General features: G+C 40.4%; 2 protein-coding genes across 2 annotated transcripts in view; one reads left to right on the top strand and one right to left on the bottom strand.

Annotated features, from left to right (window-relative positions):
- On the bottom strand, nt 1-16,723 carry LOC149984333 (protein NDRG1-like). The gene is made up of 13 exons (XM_090220362.1): nt 16,548-16,723; nt 15,284-15,391; nt 14,835-14,876; nt 11,400-11,505; nt 10,934-11,054; nt 9,203-9,265; nt 7,757-7,817; nt 6,955-7,041; nt 5,951-6,007; nt 3,056-3,222; nt 2,672-2,771; nt 2,394-2,481; nt 1-842 (listed from the first exon to the last, which is right to left on the bottom strand). The coding sequence occupies exons 1-13, from the start codon at nt 16,557-16,559 to the stop codon at nt 634-636; spliced, it is 1,221 nt and encodes a 406-aa protein (XP_090076488.1). The 5' UTR covers nt 16,560-16,723; the 3' UTR covers nt 1-633.
- Nucleotides 16,724-19,780: 3,057 nt separating this feature from the next.
- LOC149984334 (protein tyrosine phosphatase type IVA 3-like) overlaps nt 19,781-24,429 on the top strand; it is a 52,252-nt gene continuing 47,603 nt past the window's right edge. The window contains exon 1 of the mRNA XM_090220356.1: nt 19,781-20,128. The gene's annotated coding sequence lies outside the window, so the exon portion shown is untranslated. The remainder of the gene's footprint in view (nt 20,129-24,429) is intronic.

Here is a 24,429-nt window from a genome sequence, read left to right on the forward strand (position 1 = left end):
GGGGTTATGAGGTTTGTTGTCAGCAGCAACACAGGCAGTAGGGTAGACAGGACAGGGGTTATGAGGTTTGTTGTCAGCAGTAACACAGGCAGTAGGGTAGACAGGACAGGGGTTATGAGGTTTGTTGTCAGCAGCAACACAGGCAGTAGGGTAGACAGGACAGGGGTTATGAGGTTTGTTGTCAGCAGCAACACAGGCAGTAGGGTAGACAGGACAGGGGTTATGAGGTTTGTTGTCAGCAGCAACACAGGCAGTAGGGTAGACAGGACAGGACAGGGGTTATGAGGTTTGTTGTCAGCAGCAACACAGGCAGTAGGGTAGACAGGACAGGGGTTATGAGGTTCGTTGTCAGCAGCAACACAGGCAGTAGGGTAGACAGGACAGGGGTTATGAGGTTCGTTGTCAGCAGCAACACAGGCAGTAGGGTAGACAGGACAGGGGTTATGAGGTTTGTTGTCAGCAGCAACACAGGCAGTAGGGTAGACAGGACAGGGATTATGAGGTCAGGGTTTAGGGACACTGGGGTTGTGTCCCAAATGTTTCCCTATTTCCCACATAGTCAAAAGTAGTGCACTATAAAGGAAACAGGGAGCCATTTAGGAGATAACCTATGAACTTTCAGTGACCAGGGCACTAGCAGACGTCCTCAGTCTTGCTGCTGGACACGACAACGGTCTGATCTACGGTGCTGTTGGAGACATTCTCCATGGACACGTCGGTGTGCTCCCGGACGGGCTGGTGGTCGTTGGCGTGAGAGCGGCTCCTGCTGCTGTCGCAGGAGGCGATGCTGGAGCCTGAGGCGGTGCGGGACCTCACCAGTCTGGTCATGCTGGCTGAGGACACTAAGAGAAGGAAGGAGAGACAGTTACCATAGCTTGGTATATCTAACATAACATAGCATAACTAGCATAGCATACATATTTTTTTTTATGTTTAGGGGGTAGATCAGCTTTAATATTTCAGATGGAGTGTAGCTTCCATCAATGTAATTGTCACGTCCACTCTATTCCCTATATAGTGTATTGCTTTGACCAGAGCCTGAGGGCTCTATTCAATCCGTATCGCGGAAATTCTGTGTTACAGCGTGATTGAAATGCAATGCAGAGAGACGGCATTCACGGTAAACGCTACACACAGGACGTCGCCTCAACTGGAAATGACCGTTACGCTTCAGCGACACCGTTTGAATAGAGCCCCTAGTCTTAGTGGAGGGGACACCGTTTGAATAGAGCCCCTAGTCTTAGTGGAGGGGACACCGTTTGAATAGAGCCCCTAGTCTTAGCGGAGGGGACACCGTTTGAATAGAGCCCCTAGTCTTAGGGGAGGGGACACCGTTTAAATAGAGCCCCTAGTCTTAGTGGAGGGGACACCGTTTGAATAGAGCCCCTGGTCTTAATGGAGGGGACACCGTTTGAATAGAGCCCCTAGTCTTAGCGGAGGGGACACCGTTTGAATAGAGCCCCTAGTCTTAGCGGAGGGGACACCGTTTGAATAGAGCCCCTAGTCTTAGTGGAGGGGACACCGTTTGAATAGAGCCCCTAGTCTTAGTGGAGGGGACACCAATGAGAAGCACTGTCATAGAAAGTGAATAGTCTCTGGGTACACTAGGAGGCTGGTAGCTACATTTTAGTTCTTGTTCTTCAGTTTTCTCTCAGCGCATGACGACAGCTTCTGTGAAGTGGAAACGTGTGTTTGGGTGCAGGGATAATGTAGAAACATTGTGTGTTTGGGTGCAAGGATAATGTAGAAACATTGTGTGTTTGGGTGCAGGGATAATGTAGAAACATTGTGTGTTTGGGTGCAGGGATAGTGGAAACATTGTGTGTTTGGGTGCAGGGATAATGTGGAAACATTGTGTTTGGGTGCAGGGATAATGTAGAAACATTGTGTGTTTGGGTGCAGGGATAATGTAGGAACATTGTGTGTTTAGGTGCAGGGATAGTGGAAACATTGTGGGTTTAGGTGCAGGGATAGTGGAAACATTGTGTGTTTGGGTGCAGGGATAATGTAGAAACATTGTGTGTTTAGGTGCAGGGATAATGTAGAAACATTGTGTGTTTGGGTGCAGGGATAATGTAGAAACATTGTGTGTTTGGGTGCAGGGATAATGTAGAAACATTGCGTGTTTGGGTGCAGGGATAATGGAAACATTGTGTTTAGGTGCAGGGATAATGTGGAAAAGTGTGTTTGGGTGCAGGGATGGTGGAAACATTGTGTGTTTAGGTGCATGTATGGTGGAAATGTGTGTTACGATACTTACTGTAACCCATGATACTTACTGTAACCCACGATACTTACTGTAACCCACGATACTTACTGTAACCCACGATACTTACTGTAACCCACGATACTTACTGTAACCCACAATACTTACTGTAACCCACGATACTTACTGTAACCCATGCCCTGGATGAAGTACTTGAAGGCCTCTGTCAGTTTGCCAGGCTGACTCACCTGGGGAAGTCCTCCACAGTCAGCCATCTGATTGGACAGAGACAAAAGATCATTGGCCAACCAACCGTCATTTGATCACAACAACCCTTTCTCATTATCCATCACATGTATTATTCTTGGATGGTCAATTACATTGTGGTTGCGCATCTTTACTTACAAAGTACTTTTGACAGTAATATGAATTGTTACATCTGTCTGAGCCACACATTAAACTCACCTTGAGCAGTGTGGTCTGTGTTGGGTTGAGCTTTGCGTTGCTCTCGACCACAGCCTCGACTGCAGGGGAGCTGTCTCCTACCACCAACAGAGCAGGACACCTGCAGGAGTCAGCAGATTAATTATCTACTTAACTAATAATGCTCATAGTCAATATGATAACTAATATTTAGTCAATATCATAACTAATACTCATAGCCAATATCATAACTAATACTCATAGCCAATATCATAACTAATACTCATAGTTAATATCATAACTAATACTCAGTCAATATCATAACTGAAACTATCATGAGTAGCTAGGGCCCTGAGTTTTCCCTAGTCAGGTCATGTGGCCAGGTAGAGTCAGGGTCCTGATGCTGAGTCGGTCCGTGTGACGTACTGCAGAGTTCTGGCGTTATTGTTTCTCCCTGGGACAGGCCTCTCGATCTCCAGGCCCCTGCGGCTCTGGTAGGACTTGAAGAACTGGGCCAGGTTGGACTGGTTGACATCATTGGTGATGTGGTTGCGGTATGTGGCGATCAGATCAGGGTTGTTCTGGATCTCCTCCTGTTGCGCAAAGAACAAATCTCAACGGTAACGCTTTCTATGATGTACATACTTATAATGCCTTATAACATAGTTTATAATGCCTTATAACATAGTTTATAATGCATTATAACATAGTTTATAATGCATTATAACATAGTTTATAATGCATTATAACATAGTTTATAATGCATTATAACATAGTTTATAATGCCGTATAACATAGTTTATAATGCCTTATAATACACATGTAATGTGTTATGACACTGACTATAAACATCCATAACAAAGGGTTGATGTTTCACAACAATTCATAGCTATTTAAATATAAATGTAATTGTATCATTCATAATCATGAATATACTGTAGCTTCCAGAGGGGGACAAGTGTAGCTTCCAGAGGGGGACAAGTGTAGCTTCCAGAGGGGGACAAGTGTAGCTTCCAGAGGGGGACAGAAGTCTTATATTGACAGTTTATTGAACAAAGCTACATCTTTAAGATGTTTCAAAACAATGTGTTGCTCTTTCCGTACGGACTGTCAGTGGTTGTAGTGTAGTAGATGAAACAGAAACAGTCATTAAGGTGTTAGTGCTACTATAGTTCCTGTTTCTATCTAACCCTTACCGTTCAATACAGACTGTCAGTGGTTGTAGTGTAGTAGATAAAACAGTCATTAAGGTGTTAGTGCTACTATAGTTCCTGTTTCTATCTAACCCTTACCGTTCCATACAGACTGTCAGTGGTTGTAGTGTAGTAGATAAAACAGTCATTAAGGTGTTAGTGCTACTATAGTTCCTGTTTCTATCTAACCCTTACCGTTCCATACAGACTGTCAGTGGTTGTAGTGTAGTAGATAAAACAGTCATTAAGGTGTTAGTGCTACTATAGTTCCTGTTTCTATCTAACCCTTACCGTTCCATACTGACTGTCAGTGGTTGTAGTGTAGTAGATAAAACAGTCATTAAGGTGTTAGTGCTACTATAGTTCCTGTTTCTATCTAACCCTTACCGTTCCATACAGACTGTCAGTGGTTGTAGTGTAGTAGATAAAACAGTCATTAAGGTGTTAGTGCTACTATAGTTCCTGTTTCTATCTAACCCTTACCGTTCCATACAGACTGTCAGTGGTTGTAGTGTAGTAGATAAAACAGTCATTAAGGTGTTAGTGCTACTATAGTTCCTGTTTCTATCTAACCCTTACCGTTCCATACAGACTGTCAGTGGTTGTAGTGTAGTAGATAAAACAGTCATTAAGGTGTTAGTGCTACTATAGTTCCTGTTTCTATCTAACCCTTACCGTTCCATACAGACTGTCAGTGGTTGTAGTGTAGTAGATAAAACAGTCATTAAGGTGTTAGTGCTACTATAGTTCCTGTTTCTATCTAACCCTTACCGTTCAATACAGACTGTCAGTGGTTGTAGTGTAGTAGATAAAACAGTCATTAAGGTGTTAGTGCTACTATAGTTCCTGTTTCTATCTAACCCTTACCGTTCCATACAGACTGTCAGTGGTTGTAGTGTAGTAGATGAAACAGAAATAGTCATTAAGGTGTTAGTGCTACTATAGTTCCTGTTTCTATCTAACCCTTACCGTTCCATACAGACTGTCAGTGGTTGTAGTGTAGTAGATGAAACAGAAACAGTCATTAAGGTGTTAGTGCTACTATAGTTCCTGTTTCTATCTAACCCTTACCGTTCCATACAGACTGTCAGTGGTTGTAGTGTAGTAGATAAAACAGTCATTAAGGTGTTAGTGCTACTATAGTTCCTGTTTCTATCTAACCCTTACCGTTCCATACAGACTGTCAGTGGTTGTAGTGTAGTAGATAAAACAGTCATTAAGGTGTTAGTGCTACTATAGTTCCTGTTTCTATCTAACCCTTACCGTTCCATACAGACTGTCAGTGGTTGTAGTGTAGTTGATGAAACAGTCATTAAGGTGTTAGTGCTACTATAGTTCCTGTTTCTATCTAACCCTTACCGTTCCATACTGACTGTCAGTGGTTGTAGTGTAGTAGATAAAACAGTCATTAAGGTGTTAGTGCTACTATAGTTCCTGTTTCTATCTAACCCTTACCGTTCCATACAGACTGTCAGTGGTTGTAGTGTAGTAGATAAAACAGAAATAGTCATTAAGGTGTTAGTGCTACTATAGTTCCTGTTTCTATCTAACCCTTACCGTTCAATACAGACTGTCAGTGGTTGTAGTGTAGTAGATAAAACAGTCATTAAGGTGTTAGTGCTACTATAGTTCCTGTTTCTATCTAACCCTTACCGTTCCATACAGACTGTCAGTGGTTGTAGTGTAGTAGATGAAACAGAAACAGTCATTAAGGTGTTAGTGCTACTATAGTTCCTGTTTCTATCTAACCCTTACCGTTCCATACAGACTGTCAGTGGTTGTAGTGTAGTAGATAAAACAGTCATTAAGGTGTTAGTGCTACTATAGTTCCTGTTTCTATCTAACCCTTACCGTTCCATACAGACTGTCAGTGGTTGTAGTGTAGTAGATAAAACAGTCATTAAGGTGTTAGTGCTACTATAGTTCCTGTTTCTATCTAACCCTTACCGTTCCATACAGACTGTCAGTGGTTGTAGTGTAGTAGATAAAACAGTCATTAAGGTGTTAGTGCTACTATAGTTCCTGTTTCTATCTAACCCTTACCGTTCCATACTGACTGTCAGTGGTTGTAGTGTAGTTGATGAAATAGTCATTAAGGTGTTAGTGCTACTATAGTTCCTGTTTCTACCTTTCCAAACAGGTGGTTTAGAACATGATCAGGAAGTGCTTGGATCCAGCCAGTCATCTGAACAGAGAGAGAGTTGGGAGTTTACAGTGGTGTGTGCAGGCTCCTCCAAGCCAGGCTCTGATCAAACACAAAGGACATTAAAGCATATTTATACATAATCCCCTAAGAATTTAACTCTTATCAGAGTAAATCAGCATGTCACCATGAGCTTAGCCTGAAAGACCCACCACAATGTGGATTGTTATGTTGGCCTGAAAGACCCACCACAATGTGGATTGTTATGTTAGCCTGAAAGACCCACCACAATGTGGATTGTTATGTTAGCCTGAAAGACCCACCACAATGTGGATTGTTATGTTAGCCTGAAAGACCCACCACAATGTGGATTGTTATGTTAGCCTGAAAGACCCACCACAATGTGGATTGTTATGTTAGCCTGAAAGACCCACCACAATGTGGATTGTTATGTTAGCCTGAAAGACCCACCACAATGTGGATTGTTATGTTAGCCTGAAAGACCCACCACAATGTGGATTGTTATGTTAGCCTGAAAGACCCACCACAATGTGGATTGTTATGTTAGCCTGAAAGACCCACCACAATGTGGATTGTTATGTTAGCCTGAAAGACCCACCACAATGTGGATTGTTATGTTAGCCTGAAAGACCCACCACAATGTGGATTGTTATGTTGGAGCGTCTTATGAATAATACAAAACAAATACAGATCTTGCATTTTATTTTATTTACATTTTCAAAAGCACTTAACTTAACTTTGTTAGTTATGCTTTGCTATTTTATGTTAGTTATGTTAATTTTGCTATATTATGTTATGCTAGTTATGCTATGTTCTGTTAATTATGCTATGTTAATTATGTTATGTTAATTATGCTATGGTATGCTTTGCTCTGTTAGTTATGCTGTGCTATGTTATGTTAGTTATGCTATGTTAGTTATGCTATATTATGCTATGTTAATTATGTTATCTTGTGTTAGTTATGCTACCTTGTGTGTAAGTGAATCAATCACGCTCTCTGCGCGAGCATTGATGTTGATGAGGACAAGTCCCTCAACCTTATCTGGATGGTTCAGCTGTAGACAGGAAGAATAAAGACAGGAAGAATAAAGACATGAAGAACATAGCACAACCCATTTGGGACATATGTAGGATTCAGAGAGTAGGAAATGACACAAACACTTATCACAACAAGATGAACTTTGTTGTGATATCTACTATGAGCTTCATTGTTTCAGGGGTTCGTCTAACTCGATGATAACCATCACACAGGCTGTGTCTGTACAGTACAGAACAGTGTAGATGTGTACAAACAAAAGAACATTCCAAAAGACACTTTAATAATGTTTACATATCTTGCATTACTAATCTCATATATATATATATATACTGTATTTTACACCGTCTATTGCATCTTGCCTATGCCACTCTGTCATTGCTCATCCATATATTTATATGTACTGTATATATTCTTATTCCTTTACGTAGATTTGTGTGTATTAGGTAGTTGTTGTGGAACTGTCAGATTACATGTTCGATATTGCTGCACGGTCGGAACTAGAAGCACAAGCATTTCGCTACGCTCGCAATAACATCTGCTAACCATGTGTATGTGACCAATAAAAATTTGATTTGATTTGCTTGGCAATAACAATTATCAAGATGATGTTATCAGTATCAACACTGTTGGTATGTTGAAGGACTTTTACTAGGTTTAAATCCTAGTTGAATTATGGCCTGCTCAATTTAACAAAAAACAAAAAAAGTTAAACAGCAACAAAATCCACTCACAGCAAATGTAGCGAGGATGTAGGCACCAGCACCGCTGCCCAGTCCAATGACACTCTTAAACCTGAAAGGGAACAAGAAGAGGTTTGATGGGAGATGGAAGCTTCTAATAAGAAGAGGAGGATGTGTAAACCTCTTCGTGAATGTCATTTAATTTATATTTAGTTATCCACGTAATAAATGTGTTTTTGATCCCGGAGGGTAACACTTGAAAGCATTTATTAAAACAAGTGTTTCTCAGTGGTAAAACAAATCAATTGTAGGCGAAATCTTGCCTGGTTAAATATACACTACCGTTCAAAAGTTTGGGGTCGCTTAGAAATGTCCTTGTTTTTGAAAGAAAATCACATTTTTTTGTCCATTAAAATAACGTCAAATTGATCATAAATACGGTGTAGACATTGTTAATGTTGTAAATGACTATTGTAGCAGGAAATGGACGATTTTTAATGGAATATTTTCATACTGTAGGCGTACAGAGGCCCATTATCAGCAAACATCACTCCTGTGTTCAAATGGCACGTTGTGTTAGCTAATCCACGTTTAACATTTTAAAAGGCTAATTGATCATTAGAAAACCCTTTTGCAGTTATGTTAGCAAAGCTGAAAACTCTTTTTCTGATTAAAGAAGAAATAAAACTGTCCTTCTTTAGACTAGTTGAGTATCTGGAGCATCAGCGGGTTTGACTACAGGCTCAAAATGGCCAGAAACAAAGTCCTTTCTTCTGAAACTCGTCAATCTATTATTGTTCTGAGAAATGAAGGCTATTCCATGCGAGAAATTGTAAAGAAATTGTTTTTTTGTTAGTGATGATAAGGTCACAATGGCCAGAAACAAAGTGGCCACAAACAAAGAACTTTCTTCTGAAACTCGTCAATCTATTTTTGTTCTGAGAAATCATAAAATGTATTTATATAGCCCTTCGTACATCAGCTGATATCTCAAAGTGCTATACAGAAACCCAGCCATAGACCCCAAACAGCAAGCAATGCAGGTGTAGAAACACGGCTATAAATGAAGGCTATTCCATGCGAGAAATTGCCAAGAAATTGAAGATCTCGTACAACGTTGTGTACTATTCCCTTCACAGAACAGCGCAAACTGGCTGATAATGGGCCTCTGTTCGCCCATGTAGATAATCCATAAAAAATCTCTGCCATTTCCAGCTACAATAGTCATTTACAACATTAACAATGTCTATACTGTATTTCTGATCAATTTGATGTTATTTTAATGGACAAAAAAAATGCTTTTCTTTCAAAACAAGGAAATGTATAAGTGACCCCAAACCTTTGAACGGTAGTGTAAATATATATATATTTTAAATCATGTTTATGTTGATATTTGTACTGCACTGTTGAGGGAGCTTGCCAGTGCACATTTAGCTGCACCGTTTATACCTGCTGTAAACTGTGTATGTGACGAATAAACGTTGATCTGGGATTTACCGAAAGTGCTTGAGGACCTGAGGGAGAGTCTCAGAGAGCTGGTCCATAGAGGGGTAGGTGTACCTGCAGCGGAAGACCAGAACACAAGTTACCTCAAGTGCTCCTCATCATCACTAACACAAAACAAGTCATGAATGTGTCCCAAATGGCAACCTATTCCCTATATTGTGCACTACTTACAAGTAGTGCACTGTAAAGGGAATAGGGTGCCATTTAGGATGCAGGCATAATGTTATTGTGCCGAACTTGTCTCTCAAACATGTTGTTGTTGTTGACATGTTTCAAATGTATGTATCATCCATTTGTTATTATCTGTTGGTGCCTTGTCATTGTCTTTCTATCCTGTGAATATAATCTATTTTCTCACTGGATACTTCTGGTACCTCCACATTCAGGTAGATGGGACTAGATCCCAGTGTCCACTAACACTAACAACAGATGGGACTAGATTCCAGTCTCCACTAACAACAGATGGGACTAGATCCCAGTGTTCACTAACAACAGATGGGACTAGATCCCAGTGTCCACTAACACTAACAACAGACGGGACTAGATCTCAGTGTTCACTAACAACAGATGGGACTAGATCCCTGTGTCCACTAACACTGACAACAGATGGGACTAGATCCCAGTGTCCACTAACAACAGATGGGACTAGATCCCAGTGTCCACTAACAACAGATGGGACAAGATCTCAGTGTTCACTAACAACAGATGGGACTAGATCCCAGTGTCCACTAACACTGACAACAGATGGGACTAAAACCCAGTGTCCACTAACAACAGATGGGACTAGATCCCAGTGTTCACTAACAACAGATGGGACTAGATCCCAGTGTTCACTAACAACAGATGGGACTAGATCCCAGTGTTCACTAACAACAGATGGGACTAGATCCCTGTGTCCACTAACACTGACAACAGATGGGACTAGATCCCAGTGTCCACTAACAACACATGGGACTAGATCCCAGTGTCCACTAACAACAGATGGGACAAGATCTCAGTGTTCACTAACAACAGATGGGACTAGATCCCAGTGTCCACTAACACTGACAACAGATGGGACTAGATCCCAGTGTCCACTAACAACAGATGGAACTAAAACCCAGTGTCCACTAACAACAGATGGGACTAGATCCCTGTGTCCACTAACACTGACAACAGATGGGACTAGATCCCAGTGTCCACTAACAACACATGGGACTAGATCCCAGTGTCCACTAACAACAGATGGGACAAGATCTCAGTGTTCACTAACAACAGATGGGACTAGATCCCAGTGTCCACTAACACTGACAACAGATGGGACTAGATCCCAGTGTCCACTAACAACAGATGGAACTAAAACCCAGTGTCCACTAACAACAGATGGGACTAGATTCCAGTGTCCACTAAGACTAACAACAGATGGGACTAGATCCCAGTGTCCACTAAGACTAACAACAGATGGGACTAGATCCCAGTGTCCACTAACAACAGATGGGACTAGATCCCAGTGTCCACTAACAACAGATGGGACTAGATCCCAGTGTCCACTAAGACTAACAACAGATGGGACTAGATCAGATGGGATCTGTGCCATGTGAAATCCTTGGATCTAACTAATTTTGTTTCTAATCAATTTCATGGTACACTGAGAACTACAACCACCAGAGAATCTTCAACTCAATAACCCGCCTGCAAAGCACACATTCATGCTGCTAATTGAAGTTGTCACTGGTCACTCACTCTGTGGAGAGAGTGGAGGCACCCTCATGCTGCCCAGGGGCATCAACGTGGCACACGGCAAAGTGCCTCATGATCTCCTGCATGTCCTCGTGGCTGAACAGGGGGTTGAAGCACGACTTGTCTAGACACACAGGAGAATATAAGACAAGTTCAGCAAAGTGCTCCTAAATGTTTGTTTTTTCTTTCTTGTGCATTGTTGCTTTTGGACATTGACATTGAATTGAACAACCATATGGGACTGTATACAGATCATGACATGCAAGCCTGAATTAACACATTAAAAACAAGTCATTTGTTTAAAGTTCTGTTTGTCATCAAAGCGCTGTGCTCTCGCTGGTTTAGATGCATATCAATATGGAATGGAACTTATCTCTTCGCTGCCAGATGGGCACAATAACAATAAAGTAAACTTAAGATCAACTGGACTGCCCAGACAGGGCTCTCTCACAACAACCACAAAACATACAGTTCAGTCCAATATCGTGGAAGGTCATGATGACGGGGCGGCTACCCTTGAGAACCCCCTTCATGGTGCAGTGGACCCGTCCAAACTGAGTCTCCACGTCATCCTCCTGCCATGGCAAAACAACTGGTTTACACAAACCCCACAACTATAACTGCTCCCATAACCCTGTTTCGGTTACTGTACCACCAACTGAATTTTGCTTTGCCCGGAGTACCCTTGATGTACCTTTGTGCATTTTACCAGTACGCTTTTCAAGTAACGCCTGTGGATAGGCCAAGTAGCCCCAGGGGTCCTAGTACCCCTCGTTGGGAACCACTGATGTTAATCATGCCATGCCCCCCTTTCTGGTTTAAGGTCAAGTCCAAAGAAGTTAATAAAATAGTACTTCCAGACCAGTGTGTAATGACATTTCTAAAATATCTGAGGCATTAAGGTGGAGTAGTAGAATTTTACATATTGGGCTCATTAAAGAAGAAGATCTTTAAAAAGATGGAAACAACTGTTGTATAGTAGTAAATATATAGTAGTAAATGTATTGTAGTAAATATATAGTAGTAAATGTATTGTAGTAAATATATAGTTGTAAATGTATTGTAGTAAATGTATAGTAGTAAATATATAGTAGTAAATGTATTGTAGTAAATATATAGTAGTAAATGTATTGTAGTAAATATAGAGTAGTAAATATATAGTAGTAGTAAATATATAGTTGTAAATGTATTGTAGTAAATATATAGTAGTAAATATATAGTAGTAAATGTATTGTAGTAAATATATAGTTGTAAATGTATTGTAGTAAATGTATAGTAGTAAATATATAGTAGTAAATGTATTGTAGTAAATATATAGTTGTAAATGTATTGTAGTAAATGTATAGTAGTAAATATATAGTAGTAAATGTATTGTAGTAAATATATAGTTGTAAATGTATTGTAGTAAATGTATAGTAGTAAATATATAGTAGTAAATGTATTGTAGTAAATACATAGTAGTAAATATATACGTAGTAGTAAATGTGTAGTAGTAAATATATAGTTGTAAATGTATTGTAGTAAATATATAGTAGTAAATGTATTGTAGTAAATATATAGTAGTAAATGTATTGTAGTAAATATATAGTAGTAAATGTATTGTAGTAAATATATAGTAGTAAATATATACGTAGTAGTAAATGTATAGTAGTAAATATATAGTTGTAAATGTATTGTAGTAAATGTATAGTAGTAAATATATAGTAGTAAATGTATTGTAGTAAATATATAGTTGTAAATGTATTGTAGTAAATGTATTGTAGTAAATGTATAGTAGTAAATGTATAGTAGTAAATGTATAGTAGTAAATATATACGTAGTAGTAAATGTGTAGTAGTAAATATATAGTTGTAAATGTATTGTAGTAAATGTATAGTAGTAAATGTATTGTAGTAAATGTATAGTAGTAAATGTATAGTAGTAAATGTATAGTAGTAAATGTATAGCAGTAAATGTATAGTAGTAAATATATAGTAGTAAATGTATAGTAGTAAATATATAGTAGTAAATATATACGTAGTAGTAAATGTGTAGTAGTAAATATATAGTTGTAAATGTATTGTAGTAAATGTATAGTAGTAAATGTATTGTAGTAAATGTATAGTAGTAAATGTATAGTAGTAAATGTATAGTAGTAAATGTATAGTAGTAAATGTATAGCAGTAAATATATAGTAGTAAATATATAGTAGTAAATGTATAGCAGTAAATATATAGTAGTAAATATATAGTAGTGAACAAATTCCCCGATATCAGGGTACTCATGTCAACATGTTTGCTTTCAGAGCATATTTGATCCCAAATGATAAGGGGGAGAGATACCTCGGTGTCTCAGTGAACATATAGTAGTAAATGTATAGTAGTAAAATGTATAGTAGTAAATGTATTGTAGTAAATGTATAGTTGTAAATGTATAGCAGTAAATGTATAGTAGTAAATGTATAGTAGTAAATGTATAGTAGTAAATGTATAGCAGTAAATATATAGTAGTAAATATATAGTAGTAAATATATAGTTGTAAATGTATTGTAGTAAATGTATAGTAGTAAATGTATAGTAGTAAATGTATAGTAGTAAATGTATTGTAGTAAATGTATAGTAGTAAATATATAGTAGTAAATATATAGTTGTAAATGTATTGTAGTAAATGTATAGTAGTAAATATATAGTAGTAAATGTATTGTAGTAAATATATACGTAGTAGTAAATGTATAGTAGTAAATATATAGTAGTAAATATATACGTAGTAGTAAATGTGTAGTAGTAAATATATAGTTGTAAATGTATTGTGGTAAATGTATAGTAGTAAATATATAGTAGTAAATGTATTGTAGTAAATATATAGTTGTAAATGTATTGTAGTAAATGTATAGTAGTAAATATATACGTAGTAGTAAATGTATTGTAGTAAATATATAGTAGTAAATGTATTGTGGTAAATGTATAGTAGTAAATATATAGTAGTAAATGTATTGTAGTAAATATATAGTTGTAAATGTATAGTAGTAAATGTATAGTAGTAAATGTATAGTAGTAAATGTATAGTAGTAAATGTATAGCAGTAAATATATAGTAGTAAATATATAGTAGTAAATGTATAGCAGTAAATATATAGTAGTAAATATATAGTAGTGAACAAATTCCCCGATATCAGGGTACTCATGTCAACATGTTTGCTTTCAGAGCATATTTGATCCCAAATTATAAGGGGGAGAGATACCTCGGTGTCTCAGTGAACATATAGTAGTAAATGTATAGTGGTAAAATGTATAGTAGTAAATGTATTGTAGTAAATATATAGTTGTAAATGTATAGTAGTAAATGTATAGTAGTAAATATATACGTAGTAGTAAATGTGTAGTAGTAAATATATAGTTGTAAATGTATTGTAGTAAATGTATAGTGGTAAAATGTATAGTAGTAAATGTATAGTAGTAAATGTATAGTAGTAAATGTATAGTAGTAAATGTATTGTAGTAAATGTATAGTAGTAAATGTATTGTAGTAAATGTATTGTAGTAAATATATAGTAGTAAATGTATAGTAGTAAAATGTATAGTAGTAAATGTATAGTAGTAAATGTATAGTAGTAAATGTATAGTAGTAAATGTATTGTAGTAAATGTATAGTAGTAAAATGTATAGTAGTAAAATGTATAGTAGTAAATGTATAGTAGTAAATGTATAGTAGTAAAATGTATAGTAGTAAATGTATAGTAGTAAATGTATAGTAGTAAATGTATAGTAGTAAATGTATTGTAGTAAATGTATAGTAGTCCTACTTTACATTGTGTGTAATAACCTGTGTATCTACATGGTAGTTACATACTGTAGTGAGTAACTGGTACATTGTTACCATGCAGCTGTTATGATGTAAATACATGGGTTTTAGGTGTTGATACGTACCCTAAAACCGACCATAAGTCTAGTAACCGCCCCTGTCAGCCCCTGGAGGACAAAACAAAATCAATCTCATTAACCACAGACTACAGCATCATAAATCAACTTGTTGGATGGAGTGAGTTGTTCAACTCTGTTTTATCAAAAATGCCATCAACAGAAAAAGATAGAGAGTCTGTCCTAAATGGTAACCTAGAGAGTACAACATTTGACCAGAGCACTATTGGCCCTGGTCAAAAGTCATGCACTAGAAAGGGAATAGGGTAACATATGAGATATTTGTATAATCTGCAACAGTATGGTTTTAAGTAACTTCAAGCTTCGTCCCAAATGGCACCCTAAATAATTGTTCTGAATGTTTGATTCCTGCCAATGTATTTTGAATGACTTGTGCACCATTTAATCCAAACTGATATCCAGAACTTTCCAGGTGTATAAACAACTAAACGACTCACAGGAAGTGGGTTAACGTTGACCTGCGCCTCATTTTCCTCCAGGTCAACCTCATCCAGCTCCATCAAAGAGGGGATCTGCTGAGAAGCCTGTTGGTGTTGATGAGCACCCTGTTGAATGAAAAAGAAAAGTTGCACAAGAAACTCATGGTTGCTTCCCAACTGGCACCCTATTCCCTATATAGTGCACTAGTTTTTACCAGGACCAAATAGTATCTATTCCCTATATAGTGCACTAGTTTTTACCAGGACCAAATGGTCTCTATTCCCTATGTAGTGCACTACTTTTGACCAGGACCAAGCGCTCTGGTCAAAAGTAGTGCACTACATAGGTAATAGGGTGCAGTTTGGGACAAACCCTAAGTAAAACAACCAACATATTAAAAAAAAAACATCAATGTCACATTTTAAATCAATAGCAAAGCTATTGGATTTGTTATACAGTGGGGATTTAGGTATTACATTGGCTGCATTATTCTGTAACGCTTCTGTAGGCTTATTTGCCATGGTCAACAAACGGAAACATCAAGCAGCATCTGTACAGGTAACATTTGCCATGATGCTGCGGACCATATGTGTCAGTGTATCAGTGAACAGATTACAGCAAATGTATTTATTTACACTGGGTTTCTTTTATGAATTAGCTAAAAGGGTAGCCTACTACACGTCCTGAAGTTTGTCAGCCTTTGCGCACGTGTGAGCGCGCAAAGGATTTCCAGCGCACGAGAGACCTCCTGCTAGTGATGGGCATTCCGAGTCTTTTCAGTGAGCGGGATCATTTGTCTCGGTTCACGTCAAAGAGCCGGTTCAGTTATCTCTCAAACAGCTCTTCGTTCAAAATGCTTCAAAAACGACCTAGAACCATGAAAAAAGTGCGAATATCCAATGTAAAGCCCAAAAGGTAGGTTACCAATATGTCAGATCGTGAAATGTGCGTTCAAGTACATTTTTACCTGGCCAAATTATTCGATGGCCTGTAAAAAAATAACCAGATTGACGCGCTCTCCTGAATATTTATTGTTTTTGCAGTGAAGATTCACCGTCTTTAGATAATTTGTTTGTAACTTGTCTGCAGAAAAGGTTGTTTTGAGCTCAAAAAGCAGTATGCAAATCAGGGAGCCAAAATAGCGGCTCTTTCCAATAAGATCCGTTCAAAAAGAGCCGTTCGCGAAGGAACCATCATCACTACTTCCTGCCAGTACCACATCATCTCAAAATCCCATAAATACGCATACCCGTACTTTATACCTCAGTGACACATACCCACCTTCCTAGACATGACGCTCAGTCGATGGTGGTACAGATGTGTTGGTTGAAAATCGAAAAGGCACCAAGATTCTTAACTTCCTCAATTGTTTCCTTGGCAACTCTGACTATGACACTTAGCCTAATAAACACATTTCATTCAGATGTCACAAAGAGTTTGGAATATCTGGTTGTCATAACGGTCATCATGGTCTGCCAGTTCAAATGAAAGGCAAATCCCTAGACAATTACCCTAGGTTATTTATAGCAAGCCTCATCATGATGACCTAGTGTTTTTTAATCATATGACTGGTTTCTAGTTTGGATTTTATAGCCTGCCCAATAGTGTATTTTACTTCCAATATGTGGTGCTCAATGCAAGAAAAACAACTCAAAATATAAGTGCATAGCCTACAGTAGGCTATATTTTAATACTGTTCAGATTAATACAACTATAGGGGGGTTATGAAAGAACTGGTAAGCCTATGTATGCTAAGCCTCTCCATGGGTATCACTCTAACCCAGATTTACAGGTTGAATACAACATGTGAGAGGGTTACATCACAACAATCACAATTTACTCCTCACCGTTTTAATCATTCACATGTCATAAACTCCTCACAACAAACTGCTCATGTCCTGGGGCAGCGAGACAAATGGCCCCCTATTGTCTACATAGTGATGGGCCCTGATCAAATGTCCAAGCACTATCAAGGGAACACACAAAAGGGTTCTTCGGGTTGTCTCTGTGGAAAGGGTCCTACAGTCCATGGAACCCAAAAGAGTTTTACCTGGAACCAAAAAGGGCTCTTCAAAGGGTTCTATGGGGACAGTCGAAGAACCCTTTTAGGTTCTAGATAGTTCCTTTTTTTTGAGTGAGTTGTTCAACTCTGTTTGATCAAAAACGCCATCAACAGAAAAAGATAGAGAGTCTGTCCTAAATGGTAACCTAGAGAGTACAACATTTGACCAGAGCACTATTGGCCCCGGTCAAAAGTCATGCGCTAGAAAGGGAATAGGGTAACAAATGAGATATTTGTATAATCTGCAACAGTATGGTTTTAAGAAACTTCAAGCTTCGTCCCAAATGGCACCCTAAATAATTGTTCTGAACGTTTTATTCCTGCTTATGTAGGAATAAAACAGTCGAAGAACCCTTTTAGGTTCTAGATAGTTCCTTTTTTTTCTTAAGAGTGTAGGGTGCCATTTGGGACACAGCCGTATATCCTGTTGGTTCAGTAATCAGGGGGTGTGTGTCGCTGCCTATGCCTGGCGTGCCAAAAAGACCATAAATCTTTTGCAGCAGGTGCAGCAGGGGATCTGTTTCAGTCAGTCAATGCCAAAGAATAGGGAGAATATGTATCCCAAATGGCACCCTATTCCCTATTATAGTATAGGACCTGGTCAAAAGAAGTACACTATAACGGGAATAGGTTGCAATTTAGGATGTAAGTCTAGAGCAGGCATGGGCAGATATCATATTAAAAACCGCAAACAAAAACCCTACTGCAAAATGTGTAGAATTGCAAAAAATTTGCAGTGAAACTGCAAAAAAAAATGTCTCTCCTCAAATCAAAATGAAATGTTATTTGTCACATGCTTTGTAACTAACAGGTGTAAACTAACAGTGACACCCTTCCTTACTTCCTCCCCATGGCTAAATGAGTAGAATTACATGAAATGGGTTAGAACATTTCCAAATCTACTTTCTGCGCCCCAAGGAAAAATGTGTAGCATTGAAATTAACTCTAAAACATACCTTTTTTCTCTTTGCTGTCAAGAGGGGTACCGCTAAAATGTGGGCTCCAAAAAAGGCTGAGGCCTTTGACTGCATGTGTGGGTATGGATGTGGGAATGCAGACCCGCGTGTGCCACTGCGGGCCCTCATCCCTGGTCTAGAGCAGAGCCCATAGGGAACACAGGGGCACGGGCCCTATCCTGTTTTTTTAAAATGACATTTTGTTGTTGTTGTCGTTTCTCTGTAACATTACTAGCCACCTAGCAATTTTTTGAAGTTGGCTTTAGCTAGCTTTGAAAGATTCCCAATCTCATAACTTCATAACTAGCTACCAAGAAGCCATTTCAGGTTATCCATTAAGTTAGAGTATCTTATCTGGTGTGCTTGTTGGAAAGGTTGGTACAAAAGCATGCAATAACTGAATATACTGAAAAAGACTCACATTCCTTTAAATCTTTTACCCAGATTTGAGCAGAGATGCAGAGTAGCATATTTAGTTTCTTGAAAATGTTTGACATAGAATTAAGCATAATGATTATGTCTCTAGATTGCAGAAAAAAAGCTGTTTCAGGTGTTCTCCAATTTACGGGTCAGGGGCCTAGAACCCCCTCCAGCCATCCTCATATACTTTACGTCACCTCAGATCTTTGGGGTGCATGACACCTTTGGTCTAGAGTCTAGGCCATGGTAATCGCTTCAGAACAGAGTCTGCCACTGCCTGCTGGAATGACACAGCTGTCAAGCATTTTTATTTCTTACCATGGCTTACACCTATGGCTACATCCTAAATGGCACCCTGTTTCATATATAGTGCACTAATTTTGACCAGGACCCATACAAAAGTAGGGCACTATATGCTGTAGGATTTTTTAAAAAGTGTTTTATTTAACTAGGCAAGTCAGTTAAGAACAAATTCTTATTTACAATGACGGCCTACCCCAGACAACACTGGGCCGATTGTGCACCGTCCTATGGGACTCTCAATCACAGCTGGATGTGATACAGCCTGGATTCAAACTAGGGACTGTAGTGACACCTCGTGCAATGATATGCAGCGCCTTAGATCGCTGCGCCACTCAGGAGCCCGAGGAATAGGATCATATTCCCTATTTAGTGCACAAATGTTGACCAGGGCCCATACATGGCACACCCTATTCCCCATGGGCCCCACCCTATTCCCCTCTCCCATCACAGGCCTTCCTTGTCCTATTTATCAGATAGACAAAGCTATTGCAGATTACTTTCAGATTATTAATATCTTTCTGGGCATTAAATTACACTGCATTCTGTGTCAGAGCCTGCTTTTATACTTTATTACATACAGTCACACATGTTTGACTGTGGTCAAGGGGCTTGGATCTATCGTTTGATTGGTCTGTCTGTCTGTCGTACCAGAATACTAGTACTCGGTGTAACATCACCACCAAGTAGCTGTTGTGTACACTTTTATCGTACGCTAGATGGTGTACCAGAGCAACCTAAAATATATACGTTTAGAGCATTGTAGACGTATCATTATGCTATGCAGCTGGGTATTAGACAACAAATAATGGGGTTAGGTAGAAAACATTTTAGAAAACGTCTGGACAGATGACATTGAGAATCTGACATAAGTGTGTTCCCGCCAGCTGTTTAAATGGTTCTGAGACCCGCCCCTATTCTCACAGAACGATTGTGACGCGCGGTCCCCATGGAGACAGAGGAGGGAGAAATGTCATTGTCGTTTTAAAATCACATGGACCGAGTTTTGATCGCTCCGTCTGTATGCAATAAAATAGCTACAAACAATGTGAACTTGCTCATAAAAGTATCCAGGAGCTGCTGCCGACTAAGCAGTTTAAGATACCATCGGTAGCTTGGAGACGGTAAGCCTCTATCAAATGAAATATGAATTTGCATGCAAGATCTAGTCTAACGTTACGGATGTAGCTATCTAACGTTAGCTAGCTTAGTGCTAGTTAGCTTGCCCGTAACAACAGTAGCGGTCTGGTTATGATGGTCAGGATGGTCTTTGTAACTAGCTACCATGCAAACGGTAAACTTGCGTTGTGTGCTAACTAACTAACGATGAACCAACCATGTGAAGATTCTTGAAACAGGCTTAGTGTTTTGATGGCAACAGGTTAGCATTTTTAAGGTGGTGCGCAGTCCTTGTGCTTCTTCCTTGAATCAAACCATTTTAGAAGCTTTCTTGCTATTGAGGTTGGCTTTACAAATACTGTTACACACGGAACATTTGAATCTTATTTCTACCGCAATTCCTCGGAAAAAACGATTCGTTTTTCTTGAAAATGCCCGGCTCGCTGAGATGCAAATACATTCTTGCTCCAGTCCTTTTGTTTACTTTAGTTGATGATGGCACAGTAACGTTATGCCCATTTCTATGCAACTTTATGGAGGAACTCTCCCTAAAACCTCGAGTCCAGCTTTTATACACTGCGGGGTATGGGCGCTGCTCCCAGTTTTATTTCAGATCAAGATACTGATGAAATTTAACCGCACCAGACAAGATTATATTTATGCATTTAGACAATTGCACACAGTGCTGCTGTTTTCTCATTCACAAAATGTCCAAAGCTGATTTGTAGATGTACTATTGATATTTTTAAAGCAGTTATACAACCATGTACAGCAGCTAAATCCCTTTCACTTCACGAAATGTTCTTTATCCAATTAGTGAAATAAATCCTGATTTGGGGCGCAGTGGTCTAAGGCACTGCATCTCAGTGCAAGAGGCGTCACCACAGGCCCTGGTTCGAATCCAGGCTGTATCACATCTGGCCGTGATTGGGAGTCCCATAGGGCGGCGCACAATTGGTCCAGCGTCGTCCGGGTTTGGCCGCGGAAGGCCGTCATTGTAAATAAGAATTTGTTCTTAACTGACTTGCCTAGTTAAATAAAGGTATCCTTTAAAACTATCATAGCGCTGGCTATGAGTTTTAGAGTAGTAAAAAAAATTTAAAAAATCTGTCCCATCCCTTTGCTTTTTTGTGAAACAGTGACGGGGAGGACGCTTTGTTATTGTTTCAACTGCTGATTGCCGCTTTAAGAACCTTTTGGCCTTTTGCAAGTAACACAGTTCGACATGGATAAATCTGTCGTGAAAAAGTTATTGTGCTGTATTTCAAAATACCCCTGTATACACGTTTAAGTTTACTTCACCGGCTGCCAGTGGTTATGGAAAGTGGGTCTGATTGGAATAGTGTAGTGTCGGCTAGCAGGTAGCTCTAGATTGTTCTGTTAAAGTACTCTGCCCTGTCGTCACAGGTGTGAACAGGTGTGTGTGAAGCAGCAACCTGGTGAGAGGGTGGGCATCTCATCTGCCCTGTTGATTACTTCTCCAGTCTTTCCCACATGAAGTCGCTCCGTCACAGACTTTCACATAGCATTCTCTCTCTGTTTTATTGAGGCTGTGGTACTATTGTCCAGACTGACTTCATTACAGGCTACTGCTGTGGTTTGTGGTCCCGGTGGGTCTCCAATATGTTTCTTCTGTCATATAGGCCTAACAGCAGGAAGCGCTGAGGCCTGGGAACAACTCTCCTCTTCTTTCTTGGTTTTGTGTGTTCCTTCCTAAAGGAAGTCATGCTTAGGACAGGCTCAAACTCAAGGCTCTTTTGTGGCCACATTTTATTTGTGAGCCACTGACATAATGGGCATATTTCTCCTTGGCGTGTATCCCAAATGGCATGCTTTTCCCGATGGGTCTTGGTCCAAAGTAGTGCACTATATAGAGTATCCCTATAGGGTGCCATTTGGGATCCAACCCCATGTCTAATTGTAAAGAACCTGTCCTTCTAGTGCTGAGGTTGATGACGCCAGTTGTTTTTGATATAGGTCCTGAGTAGAGGCTAGGTCACCGTGGAAACTCTCCTTATGCATGAAGTCCTGTTCTAGTCACCCTGCTGCTCTGCCCACTGACCTGGCTCAACCTCATTGGTTCCCCTCTTACTGTGACACCGGCTTCTCTCTGCTGGTTGTAAACCAGGAAGGTGTGAGGAGGGAGGACCACCCCAGTTTGTCACACACCGGCCGGCATCCCAAATGATACCTTATTCCCGACTTCTGACCAGGGCCCTATGGGGGCACTACATAGGGCCCTATGGGGCCACTACATAGGGAATTAGGTGCCGTTTTGAGATGTAGCCACAGCCTACCTAATCAACCGCTGGCTCAGGAAGGGGGAGGGAAGAGTGGAGCCCCCGCTCCCCCACCGCTGACTCAGGAAGGGCCAGGAGAGGGAAGGGTGGAGCCCACGCCCACCACCGCTGGGCAGGGGTGTCCTAACAGTTGAATGTGTCAGTCCTCACTCATGGCATCGGCAACCAATGACGTAAATGGCTGCCATGGGGCAAGGGGTGGCTTCCTCCGCGTCAGTCATCCTGATACACCCCTTTTATTGGGAAAATATGAGACCCTGGAAAATGCATGAAGGAGGACTGGTGGGTGGTGGATGTGCTGGCACACACTCTGTGTGGAACTTGTTGGGGGGGCACAAGCAAACAGTTTCCCTGATGCTGGAAACAGAGCTACAATTCCAATCTATGAAGAAATGATTAGCTATAAAAGCATGGAAACCTCGCAAATGATCTCGCTTTCCCTTGCAAATGATGATCCCTGTACGCACTTGATTTCTACGTTGGATTATTCCGTTGTGTTAGTCCCTTTTATGTTTTTATGCTGTGAAAGCGGTTGCGTGTGGCTGAGTCAAGTGATCCCAACTCATGAGGAGGCCTCTTCTGGGGATTCAGCTTTGTTCTCAAAGCCCCCTGGGATCAGTCACTCTTGACAGTAGTGAGGGAACCTGTTACTTTGTGGCTGGTAATACCCCCCCAGGTCACTCTTGACAGTAGTGAAAGAACCTGTTACTTTGTGGCTGGTAATACCCCCCCCCCCCCCCCCCCCCCCCCAGGTCACTCTTGGCAGTAGTAAGGGAACCTGTTACTTTGTGGCTGGTAATACCCCCCCAGGTCACTCTTGACAGTAGTAAAGGAACCTGTTACTTTGTGGCTGGTAATACCCCCCCAGGTCACTCTTGACAGTAGTAAAGGAACCTGTTACTTTGTGGCTGGCTGGTAATACCCCCCCAGGTCACTCTTGGCAGTAGTGAAAGAACCTGTTACTTTGTGGCTGGTAATACCCCCCCCCCCCCCCCCCCCCCAGGTCACTCTTGGCAGTAGTAAGGGAACCTGTTACTTTGTGGCTGGTAATACCCCCCCAGGTCACTCTTGACAGTAGTAAAGGAACCTGTTACTTTGTGGCTGGTAATACCCCCCCAGGTCACTCTTGACAGTAGTAAAGGAACCTGTTACTTTGTGGCTGGTAATACCTCCCCAGGTCACTCTTGACAGTAGTAAGGGAACCTGTTACTTTGTGGCTGGTAATACCCCCCCAGGTCACTCTTGACAGTAGTAAAGGAACCTGTTACTTTGTGGCTGGTAATACCCCCCCAGGTCACTCTTGACAGTAGTAAAGGAACCTGTTACTTTGTGGCTGGTAATACCCCCCCAGGTCACTCTTGGCAGTAGTGAGAGAACCTGTTACTCTGTGGCTGGTAATACCCCCCCAGGTCACTCTTGGCAGTAGTGAGAGAACCTGTTACTCTGTGGCTAGTAATACCCCCCCCAGGTCACTCTTGACAGTAGTGAGGGAACCTGTTACTTTGTGGCTGGTAATACCCCCCCCCAGGTCACTCTTGACAGAAGTGAGGGAACCTGTTACTTTGTGGCTGGTAATACCCCCCCAGGTCACTCTTGACAGTAGTGAGGGAACCTGTTACTTTGTGGCTGGTAATACCCCCCCAGGTCACTCTTGACAGTAGTGAAAGAACCTGTTACTTTGTGGCTGGTAATACCTCCCCAGGTCACTCTTGACAGTAGTAAGGGAACCTGTTACTTTGTGGCTGGTAATACCCCCCCAGGTCACTCTTGACAGTAGTGAAAGAACCTGTTACTCTGTGGCTGGTAATACCCCCCCCAGGTCACTCTTGACAGTAGTGAGGGAACCTGTTACTTTGTGGCTGGTAATACGGGGGGTATTACCCAGGTCACTCTTGACAGAAGTGAGGGAACCTGTTACTTTGTGGCTGGTAATACCCCCCCAGGTCACTCTTGACAGTAGTGAGGGAACCTGTTACTTTGTGGCTGGTAATACCCCCCCAGGTCAC

This window comes from Oncorhynchus mykiss, chromosome 3, assembly GCF_057628025.1.
Source record: "Oncorhynchus mykiss isolate SJ-2025 chromosome 3, ASM5762802v1, whole genome shotgun sequence".
NCBI lineage: Eukaryota > Metazoa > Chordata > Actinopteri > Salmoniformes > Salmonidae > Oncorhynchus > Oncorhynchus mykiss.

What these genes read in the sequence shown, in the direction of transcription:
- LOC149984333 (XM_090220362.1), bottom strand. An exon ending in GCCTCCACTCTCTCCACAGA is followed by an intron (nt 9,266 to 10,933) that starts GTGAGTGACCAG and finishes CTTCCGCTGCAG; the next exon opens with GTACACCTACCCCTCTATGG. An exon ending in CATCCAGGGCATGGGTTACA is followed by an intron (nt 843 to 2,393) that starts GTAAGTATCGTG and finishes TCCTTCTCTTAG; the next exon opens with TGTCCTCAGCCAGCATGACC.